Source organism: Panicum virgatum, chromosome 1N, assembly GCF_016808335.1.
Source record: "Panicum virgatum strain AP13 chromosome 1N, P.virgatum_v5, whole genome shotgun sequence".
Lineage (NCBI taxonomy): Eukaryota > Viridiplantae > Streptophyta > Magnoliopsida > Poales > Poaceae > Panicum > Panicum virgatum.
Window position 1 is genome coordinate 64,030,792 of NC_053145.1, and position 18,402 is coordinate 64,049,193.

At 45.9% G+C, this 18,402-nt stretch overlaps 2 protein-coding genes and 1 long non-coding RNA gene across 4 annotated transcripts; 2 read left to right on the forward strand and 1 right to left on the reverse strand.

Annotated features, from left to right (window-relative positions):
* The first annotated feature begins 5,214 nt into the window (after positions 1–5,214).
* LOC120657411 (myb-related protein 306-like) lies at positions 5,215–7,939 on the forward strand. The gene is made up of 3 exons (XM_039935723.1): positions 5,215–5,613; positions 6,491–6,620; positions 6,858–7,939. Exons 1-3 carry the CDS (start codon positions 5,478–5,480, stop codon positions 7,738–7,740), a joined length of 1,149 nt encoding a protein of 382 aa, XP_039791657.1. The 5' UTR covers positions 5,215–5,477; the 3' UTR covers positions 7,741–7,939.
* A 940-nt stretch (positions 7,940–8,879) lies between these two features.
* LOC120657414 (pathogenesis-related protein PR-1-like) lies at positions 8,880–9,734 on the forward strand. The gene has a single exon (XM_039935725.1). The coding sequence runs from the start codon at positions 8,912–8,914 to the stop codon at positions 9,443–9,445; it is 534 nt and encodes a 177-aa protein (XP_039791659.1). The 5' UTR covers positions 8,880–8,911; the 3' UTR covers positions 9,446–9,734.
* A 34-nt stretch (positions 9,735–9,768) lies between these two features.
* On the reverse strand, positions 9,769–13,610 carry LOC120657415. Of its 2 annotated transcripts, none has more exons than XR_005668157.1 (4): positions 13,431–13,610; positions 11,882–11,978; positions 11,097–11,147; positions 9,769–10,979 (listed from the first exon to the last, which is right to left on the reverse strand). It is a non-coding gene; the product is annotated as an uncharacterized LOC120657415 (long non-coding RNA). The 2 variants fall into 2 exon arrangements; XR_005668158.1 differs by having other exon boundaries at positions 11,097–11,150.
* Positions 13,611–18,402: the final 4,792 nt, after the last annotated feature.

Here is an 18,402-nt window from a genome sequence, read left to right on the forward strand (position 1 = left end):
GACAAGGGAAGCACCGTGACACATTCAGCGTCGTCATCCACCTCAACAGATGCTAGGTGACCTCAATGAGCGAATTACACGGTCCAAGGTAACAAGTATCGCTGGCTTTGCTCATTCAACGTTTGTTGCCTCTTTTGAGCCCAAAGATATTGGACACGCTCTTTCTGATTCTATTTGGGTCAATGCCATGCATGAGGAACTTGAAAATTTTGAAAGAAACCAAGTTTGGGTTTTAGTCGAGCCTCCACCTGCTTGTAATCCCATCGGAACGAAGTGGGTTTTAAAAACATGCAGGGTGAGGATGGGTTGGTTGTTCGAAACAAGGCTCGTCTTGTTGCCCATAAGTTTTGCCAAAAAGAAGGTATTGATTATGAGGAAACTTTTGCCCCAGTTGCTCGTTTGGAAGCTATTCGGATCTTTCTTGCATTTGCTGCTTCCAAGGGTTTTAAAGTTTTTTAAATGGATGTGAAATCTGCCTTCTTGATTGGTTTTATTGAAGAAGAGGTTTATGTGAAGCAACCCACTGGCTTTGAAAATCCCAAGTTTCCAAACCGTGTTTACAAATTTCAGAAAGCTCTTTATGGTTTGAAACAGGCGCCTAGAGCTTGGTACTTTAGGCTTAAAACCTTCTTACTTGCTCAAGGTTTTAAAATGGGATGTGTTGACAAAACCTTATTCCTCATGCGGTCTGGCACTGATTTTCTATTAGTTCAGATATACGTGGATGATATTATCTTTGGTGGCTCTTCTCACGCTCTTGTGTCCAAATTTTCTGATCAGATGTCCAGGGAGTTCGAGATGAGCATGATGGGTGAACTGCAGTTCTTCCTCGGGCTGCAGATCAAGCAAACTCCTCAGGGAACGTTCGTCCATCAAGCGAAGTACACCAAGGACTTGCTGCGGAAGTTCGACATGAGGGACTTTTCTCCTCAGCCGACTCCGATCAGCACTTCGACGACGCTTGATGAGGACTTGGACGGCGAGGCAGTGGACCAGACGGAGTACAGGAGCATGATCGGCTCCCTCCTGTACCCGACGGCGACGCGGCCGGACATTCAGTTCGGCGTCGGCCTCTGTGCGCGGTACCAGGCTTCGCCGCGCACCTCCCACAGGCAGGTGGTGAAACGCATCTTCAGGTATCTGAAATTCACCCCTGAATTTGGTCTTTGGTACTCTGTGGATTCTTCACTGGTTTTAGTGGGCTTTTCTGATGCCGACTTTGGTGGGTGTCGGTTGGATCGCAAGTCGACTTCCGGCACTTGTCAATTTCTCGGTACATCTTTGGTGTCTTGGTCCTCTCGCAAGCAGGCTAGCGTAGCGCTTTCTTCCACAGAAGCTGAGTATGTTGCTGCCGCTAGCTGCTGCTCCTAGATCCTTTGGATGAAACAAACCTTGCAGGATTTTGGATTGAGTTTTGGTAGGGTTCCCATCTTTGTAGACAACATGTCCGCTATTAGCATTGCAAAGAACCCTGTCCTACACTCCAGAACCAAACACATAGATATCTGGTTCCACTTCCTGCGAGACAATCATGAGAGAGGCCACATAGACTTGATCCATGTCCCTTCAGAGAGGCAAACTGCAGATATCCTAACCAAACCTCTTGAACAGGACACCTTTGCTCGCTTGCGAGGGGAGATTGGGGTTTGTTACCCTTTTTGAACGCTGACTTTTTCTTGGTTAGCTTTGTAGGTCTTGTTTGTTTTTCTCTTCGTTTTCTAGGTTTGGTAGTTGCATTGTGCATATGCATTGTACATTTCTGCATTGCCTCACTTGCACTAGCATTCTTGTATACATTGATATGATCTCCTAGTGCTTGCTAGTGTGAGTTTATAAATGTGATCATGTATAGCTTGCTCCACTGTGTATATGACATCATCTGAGTTAAGCTATTTTGATTTGAAAATCTGAAAACATAGTCACCCTGTCTTGGCTATTAGCATGTTAGGGCGTGTTTATATGCTTTGCTATCTCATTCATGCTAGTGTAGCCTTTCGTTCAGCAATTCATATTTGACATGATCTAAAATCGATAAAATTGCTTGAATTGTGCTTGAAATGGAATGGAAAGATCCAGGTGGGATTGCTTGTCGCACTGATCGAGCTTTCGGGACAGATCACTTTGCACTTGTGAGAACCCGGGCAAGGCTGTGCATGACTGAAACGAGTGCCTTAAGCTTCTGATTGCCTTTGGCATAGGCTTGGTCTCGTTGCTAAGTAAAGCATGACAAGCTTTCAACCCCTGGCATTAAATTGCTTGATGTAATGAGATTGTAAAATCAATGTTTACAACATGCTTTGAATGTTTTTGGCTCACCTGTATGAGTTTTATTAGCACTGTCTTTCATTCCCTACGGGCTAGTGCTAGATCAAGGGTGATGCTTTTATTTCTCCTAAACTGGAACTTGCCTAGGTCTAGACTGATTTGATATACCCTGTTGAGCTAGATGCAGGTCTTGTTTATGGATGCACACGTGCTTGTGACTAGTTGTTGCTCATATCCTTGTATCCCTGAATGCTTTCACTTACACCTCCTGCATTGCATTCATTGCATAGCATATGTTCAGGGGGAGTCTCAGTTTCAGGGGGAGTTTTAGGTCTAAGCCTTGATGTGTGCATGTGCCAACAAGGGGGAGAAGTTAGTGATCGAACAAAAACATGTTGTCCACAGGGCTTTGAGAGTGCATACATGTGGTGAGAGTTGCATTGGTAAGGGGGAAATGCATTTCAGTGGGAGAACTTAGTGATCGAACAAAAACTTGTTGTGCACAGGGCTTTGAGAGTGCATACATGTGGTGAGAGTTGCATTGGTAAGGGGGAAATGCATTTCAGTGGGAGTTTCTGCTTTGTTTAGCTCCTGGTTTTCCCTCCGCTTCTGGCATGACTGTTTCGAACCCTGCCTCTGTCTTTGAGGAGTCATGTTTGTGTTTGATCGATTGCGTCGAGCCGTTGCCCTTGTCTTAGGGAATCGATCTTTGCTTGGTCAAGTGACTTGTTCTTTCTTCTTTCGAGCTTTTGTCACTTGTTCAGGTTCTATCTTGCTTCTTTGTTCTTCACTGTTTTTGTTTCAATCTTGGTTCATTTGTGGTGTGTTGACAATGCACTCATCAAGGGGGAGATTGAGGAATGTTGAGTACTCTATCCTGCTTGTGATGAGTGAATTGTCAACCGTGCGGTGTGATCGTGCGCTTGGTCTTTGGATTGCAGGTACACGGGCGTCAAGTGTCGACGGAGAGCTGTCGTGGAGGTGCTGTGGCCGACGGACCGTGTGGTGGACGGCGGTGAAGGGCAGCCGGGACCGGAGCTCATGCCGGGCGGTAGCTATGGCGTCCACTCTTGGATCGAGGGCGCAAGCAACAACGGAAGGCGGGTTTCTTAGTTTGCGCTACAAAACCAAGGAGGTGGACGGCGGTTGAAGACGCCAAGTCGTGGAGGCACGGGTGTCGGTCTTGGGACTGACGGAGGCGACGGGCGTCGACGGCGTCTAGGGCCTCGCTGCGGGCGAGGAGGTGACGGGCGTCGGGCGGCGTCTAGGGCCATCAGAAGGCCGAGGCGGGAATTGCGTCTAGGGCCACGGCGTGGAGGCGGGAATCTTCCCGCGCGTGGAGTTTTGGCGGTTTTCACAAAACCGGCCACCTCATCGGGTTTCGCGGATCCCCTAAAACTGCGAACCGGATCTTCATCCACACGGCGGCATCGCGGAGAAGACTTCGACTCGAAGAAAGAACCTCGACCGTCGGATGAGTCCTTGTATCTTTTTTCCGGTTTTGCCCCTACGGGCTTTCTAGTGTCTAATTGAGTCTTGGGGTAGTTTAGTCTTTTAGTCTAGAGTTAATGGGTTAAATACCCCTCTCCTCTCTCCCCTGCGCCTGGAACAAAACCATCCTCCACCAGCCAGCGCCTCTTACCTCTCTCCCGTTGCTCTCCCTCTCTCTCTGTTCTTCTCCTCCCTCTCAAGGATGAGAACTAGAGGTATGTATTCTTGAGACGTTTTGTACTGAGATTGTGTGAGAAAGGAGGCCCTTCCCTCCTTGTGCCCTCGGGGCTTTTGATCTCGTGTCAATCTCGTTAATCTTGTGCCTCGTTTGGATGAATTTCGATTTTCCTTTGTCGATTCTTGAGTACGAGATGAGAGGTTGTTTTGTGGTGATTGTGTGACTCTTTGAAGTGATTCTAACCCATCTAGCTAAGTGCTAAAACCCCCGGAATCACGAGTCTCCTCGAATCGAAATTTTCACGTTCTAGAGAAAACCCCGTTCTTGCTCGGGAATTCCTCGATTCCTCCCAAACCATGGAGTGATTCGTCAATTCCTTCTGTGGATATGTTCACAAGTCCTTTGTGATCGTGTCTGCAAAGTTTGGCGAGGTTTGGACATGATTTGGTCTTTCGATCGTTGAGTTTGTCAAGAAACGCAGGCTGGAAAAACCTCTCTGGACTCTGATTTTCCTAGCACCGGTTGAACCGACGCTTTGAAGGTGTATGCGTCGGATCAACCGGTGAGTAGGTTTATCTGAGATTAGGGTTTTCTGGTGTTCTTCAATTGCACCGGTGCTTTAGCTACCACAAGCATCGGTTCAACCGGTGTTACCGCTGGAAGTGCAGTTTTGCTCGTTCAACCGGCGTATAGACTTTACTAGACGTCGGTTTAACCGGTGATCGCTTCTGTGCCTGGACTGTTTTTGCACATCAGTTAAACCGACGAGGTGCCCTCTGTGCACGTCGGTTTAACCGGTGCCCACTGGTCTGTTTGAGCTCTCTCTGGACAACTGCACCGACGTTTTAAGTCGATTTTGTCGGATCATCCGGTGCAGTGTCGTCGGTTGAACCGACGCCTTCTAAACGTGGGCGTCGGATCAACCGGTGCTTGATTCCTACTGCTGCCGGCTCTGTGACACCGGTTAGATCGACGGGTTCATTTCTATATGCGTCGGTTCAACCGGTGTTCATATACCGTGCTTGTTTTGCGCTGCTTTTTGTGTTAGCTTCCGCGTTTGTTTGTTCTCTCTTGTTCCTAGGGCTTTTTTGTGTTGGTGTAGCTTCTCTATAGCTACTCCACGCTATGCCTAGGACTCTCGGGTTGGGCGTGCACGTTGGGACAAAACCGAAGCTTCTGTTTGCAAGAATTTTTAATCGACTCCCATTCACCCCGTCGACTTTTCGATCCCTCGTTATAAAGCTCGGCACCACCTTCCTGGCCTGTTCCGGACTCGCACCCCGGCTCGGCCACTCACATCAACACCACCTGCCTGATTGCCTGACTAGCTACGCCACCATATCCGCCTGCCTGCCTTCCTGCCTGCCTGACTCATCATCATCAGTTCATCTTCTCCGATCGATCTCCCCCTAGCTGTAATTTCTGATCACGCGAGAGACTGCGAGCAAGAAGCAGGCCGGCTTGAGATCTAGCTAGCTAGCTAGCTCGCTCGCTCGGGAGACTATCTAGGAGAGGATCGACAGCTATAGGAGAGGAGCTAGCCATGGGGAGAGCGCCGTGCTGCGACAAGGCGAGCGTGAAGAAGGGGCCGTGGTCGCCGGTGGAGGACGCCAAGCTCAAGGCCTACATCGAGGAGCACGGCACCGGCGGCAACTGGATCGCGCTGCCGCAGAAGATTGGTATGTATGTATGTATATGTTCGCCTGGTCGGTCGATCGTTTGGCGTGTTTTTGGTTGCGCACTGCTTGATCCCGTTATCTCTTTGGTTCCTTCTGATCCGTGTGCTATTGCCTATCTCTACGGACGGACTATCTAGTCCTGTCATGCTCATGCATGGTGCAACATGATCGAATATGGATGCAGTAGCCGATAGCTAGGTTGCTGGTCTTTGTATTCTTATTCGATTTAGAGCCAAACTTTTCAAAAGATGGATACCTGCCTTTGCATATCGACAGATGATCCTATAGATAGATAGATATATATGCATGTTGCTCATGCCCCTTCAATTTCTCCACCCTTGAACCAGATCCAAAAGACTTCTCTTGTATCATATGAATGCCTGATTCATTTTTGTTTTCATTCATGCATCATCAAAGGTTTTGATGACATGTGACGCTGTTCCATCGTGTATAGATTGATCTATTTGTTTGTCGTGGTGTGAGAGATCTAGCTAGAGAGTATCATATCAATCAAATTGATAAAGAAGAAAATATCATTTCCCTTTCTCAATTAAGACGGGAAACAAACATGATAATTACATGAAATCAAAACAAACGAGTAGCTAGGTCTCAATATTCTTTCGACCTGGATAGTATCTTTCCTATATATGCTAGAATTTGTTTTCTGTATACATATAGGTTGTAGATTGTTAGTATATTCTTCTACTGAGTTTCTGTCCCTGTACTAATACCTATATATTGGTAGTATATTTAGCATGGCAATCATTTTTTTCTCTTGTTTCAATTATTCTGCTTTCTGAATGAACTGATGGCGCTGCTTGTTAATTTGATATAATTGGAAGTAACTGTGGTAAATGAATATGATTCGTCGTTGCAGGGCTGAAGAGATGCGGGAAAAGCTGCAGGCTGAGATGGCTCAACTATCTGAGACCAAACATTAAGCATGGTGACTTCACAGAAGAAGAGGAGCATATCATTTGCAGCCTCTACATTAGCATCGGAAGCAGGTAACAATCATCTAACATAATTAGCAAACTACATCGCATGTGCAATTGTTTATGCAACCTCTGCCTCTGCACATACTTTATTATTTCTTCTTTTCCCTTAACAAATTTGATCAGAGATCCTTAGCTTCGATGGAGAAGTAGAATACTAGATCATATCCCATGCATAAGCATGGCACACACAATTACCTGTGGCTAATTACCTTCTGGCTTCTGCTCATCTCGTTCATGTTCGATCAGGTGGTCCATTATTGCAGCGCAGCTGCCGGGGCGGACGGACAACGACATCAAGAACTACTGGAACACCAAGCTGAAGAAGAAGCTCCTCGGCAAGCGCGCGCCTTCCCGCCGCGCGAGGGCGAACCAAGCGGATCCCTATCTCGCCGCGACGGACGGCAACATGTGCGGCACCAGCGGCGGCGTCAACACCGGCAGCAGCGCCACGGCGGCCACGCCGCAAGCCCTAAGCGCGTCGGCCCTCGAGCGCATCCAGCTCCACATGCGCCTCCAAGGCCTCTACGGCGCGTTCGGCTGCGCCACCGACAACGCCGCCGCCGCCGCCGCAGCCGCGGCAGCGCCGCAGTGGCCCAAGCTCGAGACGTTGCTGCAGACGAACAAGCCGCTCCAGGGTTCGCTGCCGACCGACGCCGTGGCGACGACAGTCAGCGTGCAGCAGCCCCAGCGTTTGGTCGACCGGAGCGGCCTCGCCGCCTCCGCCGGTGAGGCAGCCGGTGAAACCGAGCACCAGCTCAACTCTAGCTCTGCCGCCGGCGCAACCTACATGGCGCCGCCGGGGAGTTTCGAGCGGCCCAAGCTAGGGTTTCACTCCCCATCCTCCGAGGCCGAGACCGCCAGTGCAGACATGGCCCCATGCCCGATGGTGGGCGTCTACGGCGGCGGCGGCGGCTTCGGACCCCACCACGACGAGCTCTACGACTTCCTGTACAGCAAGTACGGATCCCTGGGCGGCGGCGTGGCTCAGGGCGGGCACACGCATATCCCACCGCTGCCGGAGCTGCAGTACCCGGACGGCGCCGACGAGAAGTTCTCGACGTGGGCCGCCTCCTGCGATTACGGCGCGGCGGCCGGTGGCCATCAGCTCCAGGGGGAACCCCATCAGTAGCAGCCTGCAGGATTACGTGCTGGGCGGCTACGATCAATGATACTAGGGTTAGTTTTTGCCGTGTTGATTGCGTGCTATATATTAGTACATCCAATCCAATTCATAGCTGGTAATTCGATCGTATATGTATGCATGTTTGCTCTCGATCACTGAGATTATATTAAAACTTACTGTTAATAATATATATACTTGTACTGTATGTGAATGGAATGTTGAAAATACTAGTTTAATTGCCATATAACTGTGAACGATCATCTATGCATCTCCGAGGATGTGTCACTGAGAGTCCGAGACCAAACTGCTGCTTATTGTTCTTTCATTGACGCGCGCTTCAGAAACGACCTCTCCCCAGTCCCCAATGGACTCCGATCGATCCGCGGTTGTCGAAGGTTCCCAGCTGGCCAGCTCTCACCCGGCCGGCCGGTCCTTGTTTGGAGTACGATCCCGATCGATCGGCGTTCCAAACAATGACCAGGCCAGAGCTCGCATCGCCTCGATCTGTCGGAGCGGTCGTCTCGGCCGCGCGCGGAGACAGACCAGAGATGCGCGTCTGGGAGGCGTGTGGGTGTGCCCCGCGGGTCTCGGCGTGTCCGCCGGGAGCGAGGAGGCCGCGCGGCGTGGGAGCGCCGGACCACGCTGCTGCTCCAGCAGGCTTACGTCTACGGGCCGCACAATAGAGCCCAAGTTCACAACAGGCCCATTTGATCAGCCACGCTCTGGAACCTATCGAATTTTTCGTGCAGTTCATGTCCGTGCTGCACTCTGAATCTCTGATGGCCAAAAAAAATAAGTACCAGCTGGTGAGACCTCAAGCCAAAGCTTCTTCTACGTTGTCACATTTTATACTACAGTACCATTCAACATCGCCACCCCTGAACTGAAACGGAATCCAGCTACCCGGATGGCGCGAACAAGAAGCTCACACTGAACGTGGACGCACATACTGTTCGTTCCGCGTGGACCTTATCTCCCTCCAATTTCTTTGCCAACGGCATCACCGAACATGAGCACCACTCATGCCATAGTATCTTCACCCGAAACAAGAAGCTCTCCTACGCAAAAAGCTCGTATAAATACGACCCCATTCGCCAGGTAAATCACAATGCAATGCAATGCAAGGTCAACCACACCACCTCAAGTCCTGAACTGATCAAAAGCTAGCCAGCCAGCAATGCCGCCTCGCCGCCTCCCCTTCGTGGCCGCCGCCGCGCTCCTCCTCGTCGTCATGCTCCTCCTGCCCGGCGCGACCGCGGCCGACGCCGCCGCCGCTCGCGGCGGGAGGAGCCTGGCGTCCGGCTTCCTGGAGCCGCACAACGCGGCGCGGCGCGCGGTGGGGCTGCGGCCGCTGCGGTGGGACGAGGGCCTGGCGGCGTACGCGCGGCGGTACGCGGCGGCGCGGAGCGGCGACTGCGCGCTGGCGCACTCGCACGGGCCCTACGGAGAGAACCTCTTCCGCGGGAGCGGCGGCGCCGGGTGGACCCCCGCCGACGTGGTGGGCGCCTGGGTCCGGGAGCGGGCGCTCTACGACCCGCGCGCCAACGCCTGCCGCGGCGCGCCCGGCGCCTGCGGGCACTACACGCAGATCGTGTGGCGCGGCACCGCGGCGGTCGGGTGCGCGCTCGTGCCCTGCGCCGGCGGACGCGCCACGTTCGGGGTCTGCAGCTACAACCCGCCCGGCAACTACGTGGCCGTCAGGCCCTACTGATCCATCATCGATGGGGATCGAGGCGTGCGCGATACGTGGAGCTCCGCGTCCGCCATGCCACGACGTTGAGAGGGCGCGTGTATATATGCTGCTGCTGAAGTGTTGATCATATCATACGGATTACGGTTACGGAGAGGTTAATTTTGTGTCAAATTTTTTACGGCGATCTCGCGATTACAGTGGATCCCCTCATATTTTTTTACTGTTCCATCATTCTTTTGCATTGGTTCGGCAATTTTACTATTACTAATTGGAGGCTCTCTTCACGTGAAGCCACTGAAAAAATAGAGAAATTCTATAAATTTTCACAAAAATTAGAAACATGCAGCCATCAATCCAACAACTCTAATTATAATAAGGATGTGTCTCTTTGTCAATCGATTGACATTTAGTCAGTTCAATGAACAAACACAAATCCGATGAGATAAAAGCATTGCAGATCTAAACAAAGCAAAACAAAAGCAAGATTAGGTCACCTATCAACGAAGCATCCACCATAAGTCATGAAAAAAATATTGCATTGCAACAAACTACAACTTACACATAGTAACATCAACGGGACTATAACTTTTTGTAATAGTAGTTACACTGGCACATTAAAAAGGTCAATTTGATATCATAAATGCAGAGATGGTGGTGCTATCCTAACAATGGTAAAAATAATAACTCCACTCCTTAAGAAAAATAGATCTATGGATCAATAATGAGATAATAACTACTTATATCTAGTTAAAAAAATTAGTGTGTAAAAAATCCTAGTGGAAGAAATGTACACTAGTCTTGTTCCAAAAATTACACTACATTTATGCAGATTTGACTTGGAAAAATTAGTTGTCTGAGTATAACTAAGTTAAACTTATAAGTAACAGAACAATTAGAAAAATGGAAAAGTAGGAAGGGGTGAAATATCAGTGGTTCTAAAAACAAAAAGAACTATTAATGAATGAAAAATAAAATATACAATAGCTTACTTTCTGTAAACAAAGGTTTTAGAATATAAGGCAAGAAAGCTATACAAAGTTCAGAAAAATTATTCAATAAAAGAGAAAATATATTATTTGCATGGAAGTATTTTGTAAACAGTTGCCATATGCAAGCAACTACTTACCGGAATATACTGCAGCACTTGGATAAGTTCATTTACCATATAAACAAGGAGGGCAGTAAGGGTGAGGAAGTAGCTTGCTTGAATATAAAGTAGCTCATAGATAAGTTTGTCCGCCATAAAAAGAAATGAAAATATCAGATCTTATAACACAATTTCCAAAGAAAATTTAAGACAGATAGACATTAAGATTTTTACCCAAAAACTAGTTATTTCAATATAAAGGTGCTCATGGTTTAAGTAAGAATTAATGTATCTTCATACCATATCTGCATGATATAACACCTAAAAAATATTCAAATTACTTAGTTTTATTTACATAGAAAAATTCTACGGTCAAAGTTCTGATGATCTTACATTAACATCCACAAGGAATCCACCCTTCATTTTGTCCACCTGAGGGGTGGCACGCACACTTCATCAAAAACCCTGATTAGCAAGACCATCACCCTTATAGTGAAGTCCTCGGTCACCATCGACAATGTGAATCAAAATAATAATAAACATATAGCACTTTATGTAAAAAATAGAAAGCAAAGAGTTTACCTAATATTTGAAAAATAATGTGCAGACTCCATGTTTTGGGGGCACATGCATCTGCTAAAAAAAATAGATAGCAAGTTTAATGATACGAAAACTAAAAAGTGGTTAAGACTAGGTAGTCACCTCATAAATAGAACACAAAAGTAACACGGTCAAAAATATAATGAACACCAAAGATGTAACACTAAGCAACCAAAAATCAGACACAAATAAAAAATCATGCACAGATCGGAAGCACTTGCTCTCCCTTGCCTATTGGACTTCCATACACAGAAACCGCATGTGCAACGGCAGATTGAAAATCAAAGGACACAACCCAAAGCATTTTGAACTGCCTCACTCTTCCTCTCCTACGAAGCAGCTATAATATGCAATCAACAATTTCTCAAATTTGTAAATACCGTGCAGATTCTGAAATCACCTCACCTCGACAAGAACACTATATATCACTAGCAATAGAAACAAGTCATCGAGAAACAGGTCCTCAAAGATCAACCCCTACTGGAATACAGTTCCCAAATTGATTCTGACTACAACAGGAGGTCGACATAAAGACAAGCTAGTAACTAACATGGAAAGGGGCATCTAAAAGCTCCAGGCAGTAGGCAAATGCATTAATCACCATCATGGCATCATTTTGGGAATGTCACTAACGATAAGGTAGTCCCGAAGATCCTTACATCAAAGTTAACAAGGGTAGTAATGCCATATGCTCATATGTGATTCAAGCCAAGTACTAGTAATTAGTAATTACTAAACATGAATATCGAGTAGCTTAGCTAACTAACCTTCCTTGTTGATTTTGAAACACAAATATCGAGTAGTTCATGAAAGTCTAGCAACTTCTCCTTGTTTAATTTGCCAAGCTTATCCTTTATCTTGGTCCTGCAGGAAAGGTAACATAACCAAAACCACATGAAATTCTGAAACAAAAAAAAAGTTTAGAGAAAAGCACAACAACCAAGTTGCCTAGTGTGGCAGTATCTAGCCGTCGAATGTAGATTTGTTTCACAAATATCACAGGCCAAAAGTGGATCCCAAACAGGCCAAACTGATCAAAATTCAACTAAAGCATTAAAAATTTATAAGCTGAGTTGGACACACATCTAGATAAAAAAGGCTACACATCTATACAAAAAAATAATATCCATAGTTCTGAAATTACCAATAAAATATCTAGTGATAGAAAAGCTAGGCAGACCATTTCAAATATATGGAAAAAAACAAAACATTTCCATAACAATCTAGATTGAAAAAATAATTTCTTATGCTGAATCATACAATTATAGTAGTGTAATAAGTTCTCTGAAAATAATAACCAAATATGTAATTACATATGATAAATATTCAGAGTTAAGAATATGCAAAATTTAGTATGTGGTTTGGGTAAACACATTGATAAGAAGTAACCAGCGAATAGTAAATGGAAAAGCTCATGTCATTAAACTACACAACTTTAGTTGACAAAATAACTCACACACACATAAATCTAATAAATGCAGAAATATATAGGAATATTATTGCACTTTAAAATTTTCTTGCTGTAGAATTTAGTAGAACTATCATGCAAGCTTTCCATGGCACAAACTGACTAGCTGTTAGACATGGGAATTGCAAAAAGGAGGAATCTTCTAATCAGAAAGAGAAAGAACCATCAATATACAATATTTCCAGAAAATTTTCTGACAGCCAAAATTTCTTAATGCACCCAATCGAATCAAAAAGAGGAAGTAGTGTTCTACTCGATTACTTGCACGCATGTGACCCAAGCAGAGTAAAAAAAATCCTAGCTGCACATTGCAAAATTCTCATATACATAGCTCTGTGGGGGGTTGCACGAGGTACAATAAATCAGCAAGTGTTGAACAATACTCTAAACATCACAACCACAGCTGAGCCCAATAGGGTGCTACAAGATAGATGAACTCAACAGCATAACTACAACAGCTATCTGAGCATCTAGGGAACACTATCCAAGGCATAAATTACGAACTTGCATCAGAAAAAAATGAAAAATATCACAACTACACATAGAAACACACTCATAGAGAAAGCAATTAGGCAATCGAACACGACTCTACCACTCACGAGATTTACTGACAAATCCTGTCATTCCACAGCCCTCCCTGAATTGATCACAAAACATACAGAGAAATGGATGTAGTAAATCACAAACACTATTGCCACCTTACCATTGCTGTCCTGCACTCCTAATCTAGAAAAAATAGGGCCTACCCTAACCCTAGAAGTCCTATCACCTACCTCTGTGCAATCGCACAGATCTAGGAGGCCGATTGGAGGATGGATTAGAAGAGAATGAGCCGTCGAGTCGATTACCTGAATGTGGGATGAGAGCGGGGCGGGTCGGTCTGGGCAGAAGAATCAGCGGAGTGGGGAGGTCGCAACAGAATGGCGTGGGAGCCGTGAGCGGGGCGGGGAGCCCACACGCCCGTGTCGCGCGGAGCAGGTGGCCGCGCGCCTGGCGGCCGGCTCGTCGGGCGGGGGAGCGACGCACACGCGCCGACAATTGTTCGCCCCTCTTTGCATTTTCTTCTTCTTTGCTCCTGGCATTGCCGTAATGTCTGGGTTAACTGAACGTACACACTACCCGCCAAAAAAAATGATACAACTTGGAGCATTTGAGAGATTAAATTAGACTGTTTTCTTCTATTAATCGACGCACACTCTTTCAGGGGCCGGCCATAGTTTAATTATGTGCTAATCATACACTCAGCAACTCCTTCCTTGCTAAAACCTGAACAATTTAAATTCTACTACAAACACCCAGCAGGCATTGAGCTGTCTTCTCCTAACCCTGCAGCCATATCTTCCAAATGATCTGTATTAATAATTCTGTCATAGGAGCATACGTCAAGCACTTGTGCACAAGCTAGCAGCACCAGCTGCAGAAGAATGTCAAATTTGTCATACTCGTGCCCTGTGCAGGTGCACCTAGGGCAGGGGTCGTCGGCGCCAAAAAGTCTTCATCAACTCCCTTTGTTTCGGCGCATATTGGGCGGCGGCGCCTCTTGACAGACAGTGATTGGCACGTTTGTGTTCAGTAGGTACGTACCAAACAGACGCCTTCCAGCAGCCACGATCGCTGTAACCTACTAGCTCGATACTCCTGGCTATTCGGTAGGTCTGGTTTCTGAATAATGTAGTGCTTGCATATGGAACGTTGTTGATTACTTGAATAACAGGGTCAGATGCACATGGTTGTTTACCATGGCTACCTTATTGACCTCTGTCCTTTGATTATGAGTGTGTTTAGTCCGCGAAATTTTTTGGATTTGGTTACTGTAGCATTTTATTGTTATTTGATAATTAATATCTAATCATGGACTAATTAGGTTTAAAAGATTCGTATCATCATTTACAGTTAAACTGTGTAATTAGTTATTTTTTCAACTGCATTTAATATTTCATGCATGTGTCCGAAGATTCGATGTGACGGGTACTATAGGAAAAATTTTGAGAACTAAATATGAAAGGAATCGGGTGCTCCTGGCCTAAGAGGGGGAGAGAGTGAATTAGGCAAACTAAAAACCTTAATCTCAAGTTCTAACTATTTGCACATAAATTAAACTAAAGCATATTATCTAGATGTGCAACTAGTGTTCTTCTAGTGTGAAAATCCTCATCCCAAAAGAGGTATGCAACCTATAGACAATCCTATCAAGATTCTACTCTAGAAAGTAAAGACACAAAAATTGCAAAAGTAAATGCGGAAGCTTAAAGAGGGATAAGAGAAAGCAAATTCTTGTGACACGAGAATTTATCCCGTGGTTCGGCTAGCCACAAAGGCATACCTACATCCACGTTGTTGAAGCACTCGCAAAGAGTATTGCTTCTTGGCCACTAAGTCTCTTCCGTGAACACAATCACGGTCACCTTGGCCCCGGGTTCCACTAAAGAGCTTCTCCACCAAGGAAGGGGTCTCCACGTCCCCCGCACAAAGTTTCGTCGCCGCTCTACACCAAGCCGGAGGGTCGAAGACGTGCCGACGAGTCACCAAGACTCCAAGGATGGCCGGCTCACCGAGTACATGTTGTGATTCTCTCCTAGAACTAAGGCACACAACCTTGCTCACTCACTCACTCAAGAGCTAATCTAGCACTAACACTCACTAAGTATTTGCTAAACCTAAGAATGTGATCAATTTACTCTTTGGATGGCTTGGAGTTGTTCTTCAATGTGTATGAGGTGTCTCTGATCTCCAGCAACTCCAAAATGGCCGAGGCAAGCCATATATATATATAGCCCACAAACTTAAAGTAGCCGTTTGTAGCCGTTGGGGCCATTTCTGCGTAAGGGTCGGATAAACACACCGAAGGACTCAGATGATCCGGTCGCTAATAGCCAGAACTATCTGTTACACCTTTCTGACAAGCACTGCAGCTAAAATAAGATAAGGTTGGATGATCCGAAGGTAGGGTCGGATTATCTTATGCTAAAGAAATTTTCTGGAGTCAAAAACATGCTCTCTGAATAATACTCTGGTGCATTAGTCCGACGCTTTTTATACACGGGTCGGATTATCCGACCTCACACAAAATCAGCTCCATGGTGCTTCGTATTTTAATCATTACTCTCAGCTCCGAACTCCGTTTTTGATGATCTTATACTCTTTGGAAAGCTTATGAAATTATCTACAAGAATATCCAGGAGTCCATCTCATTTGATCAAGTTTTGGGCATCGGAATATCCGAATACCGTCGGATCATCCGGTCGCACACAGAAATCAGCTTCATGGTGCTTCGTATTTTAATTATTACTCTCAGCTCCGAACTCCATTTTCGATGATCTTGTACTCTTTGGAAAGCTTATGAAATTATCTACAAGAATATCCAGGATTCCATCTCGTTTGATCAAGTTTTGGGCATCGGAATATCCGAATACCGTCGGATCATCCGGTCGCACACAGAAATCAGCTTCATGGTGCTTTGTATTTTAATTATTACTCTCAGCTCCGAACTCTGTTTTCGATGATCTTGTACTCTTTGGAAAACTTATGAAATTATCTACAAGAATATCCAGGATTCCATCTCATTTGATCAAGTTTTGGGCATCGGAATATCCGAATACCGTCGGATCATCCGGTCGCACACAGAAATCAGCTTCATCATGTTTTGATCATAACTTTTTGCTCCGAACTCTGATTTTGATAATCTTGGACTCTATAAAAAGCTTATGAAATTGTCTACAAGAATGTTCAGAAGTTCATATCATTAGATCAAGTTTTGGGCACTGATTCAATACATCAGTTTAACCGGTGCTACTATTTCATGTGAAACTCAACCAATTCAGCATTTATTTGAGTTCTTCCTTTCATCCTTATTTTGCTAGGACTTTGTATTCATCTTTGGGACCTACTATGATTCACTCGATAAACTTTGTTAGTCCCATGATCATGTTGTCAATCGATCACCAAAATCACTCGAAATGGCCTAAATGGGGCCATATTCGTTACAAAACACCCCCTATGTAAAGCTTCTGCTGGGAATTCAAACTCAGCATGACAGAGGGGCAAAAAAAATGTTCAGGCAAGTCAAATGATAGAGCACAGTAGAAAAATCAAGATAAATTAAATTTGCGTACGAGTAGCGTTCTGTGAGATTACTGGACCTGCATTAATTGCAATTTTTTTCAGGCATGATGAAAAGCTGCTCTAGCTAATTTATTTGTTGGCGCTGTGGATCACGGAGCGCCGCATCACTGTTTTGACAGCAAATAGCTGAGCTGTAAAGAGGGCCACTTTTGATGAAAAAAATTAAAAACGGCGTGGCGTCAGTATTACAGGTCTCGATCGAGCTATAATAAGCCATCGGCTCATCATGGTTCCGGCCGCGGATGAAGCGCTTCAAATTTTCCAGCAATTTTAAGTGGTTACTTACTTTTCCTTCTTTTTACATATGAACCACTCCCCAGGAACAGACTGAGATTCTGAATTTCTCGCGGCAGTTTGACCTTGCATTGACAAATTCTAACATATAATGAACTGTGTAAATCTGATAGAGTCCAATCCAAGAGCGGCTCGTTTTTACTTTCTGCTTGCATGAACAGTGAAGAGTCAGGCAACCGAATTCAGTTCCACGAACCGCGTGGCAGGCGTGGTGAGCAACCACCCAAAAAAAAATTCAGTTCCACGACGCTAGGGCCTGCCAAGAGCTCGTTGGAATTATGGGCTTGGCAAATTTATTCTATTCAATGTAATAAAAAAATTCAAAACCCGCTATTAAATGTTAGGGAATTAATTGCTTAATTCCGTATCGGGAATTGAGGAGGATCTCAACCGACTTAAAGTGTGGATCCTATGTACACCACTTGTGAAACCGGTAAGAGGAGGTCGGTGAACCAAACGCTCGCGCGCTCGCTCGCCTCACCGGGCCGAGGCCGCGGCGCGGCCTGTGCTGAGATGAGAGAACATTTTGCTGTTGAAAGCATTAAATCAGAGACAATAAAACGTTGACATTAACAGGTGAATGATGACACAGAATAAAATCTTTGCAGTTAATGAGATTCATGTGACTCAATTGCACCAGTAATTGCTGCTCATCAAAGCCCAATTTAACGTCCAGGTTCGTTGAATCTGAGGCACCTCTACGCCTATATAAACCGCCCCCTCCTCCTCACACACCCCACACTAGAAGCACACTTGCTTCAGGTACTCCTGCTTAGGAGACCTCTCCCTTCTCCCTCTGCTGCTTTCTGTCATTCCCATCGCTAGCGCTGCACGCACAGCTCTAGCGAGAGCAGGCTTCCGGAACCTCTGCTCACTGAAGGTCCTGCACGGGATAGCGGGCAATCAGGTTTTTGAGGAGCGTCTTGACGCGACTGCTCGCTCCCTGAACGACTACTTCGTCTACATCCCGGCGACCGGCGTGAACGACTACGTCCTCTACTTCCTGGTGGCCGTACCTGTAATCCCCAAGTGAACATCAAGATCGTCTCAACTACTTCCCGACGGCCATCTGCACTGCATCGACTAAGTTCGGCTACATCGAACAGCCCAGACCGACATAATGTCCAGTCATGGGAACGGCGCACCCGGTGCCTCCGGCGCTGGTCCCGCCTTAGGGTACACTCTAAATCAATTCTGATTTATTATTTTGTTCATGTTTATTAGTAAGAATAACATGAACACGAGCACATATTTTGTTAGAACAATATCACTCTTTTATGCCATTAAATTGCTAGTAATATTTAAAATTAAAATATACCAAAAATTGTCTAGTTCTCTAACAATCCAAAAATCTGATGTTGTTAATAGGCTTTCGGTATCTAGTTTTGCTGCAACAATCAAACC

Coding starts and splice junctions, on each gene's coding strand:
- LOC120657411 (XM_039935723.1), top strand. CDS start 5,478: ATGGGGAGAGCGCCGTGCTGCGACAAGGCGAGCGTGAAGAAGGGGCCG. Junction 5,614..6,490: donor CGCGCTGCCGCAGAAGATTG/GTATGTATGTAT, acceptor TCGTCGTTGCAG/GGCTGAAGAGATGCGGGAAA. Junction 6,621..6,857: donor TACATTAGCATCGGAAGCAG/GTAACAATCATC, acceptor ATGTTCGATCAG/GTGGTCCATTATTGCAGCGC.
- LOC120657414 (XM_039935725.1), top strand. CDS start 8,912: ATGCCGCCTCGCCGCCTCCCCTTCGTGGCCGCCGCCGCGCTCCTCCTC.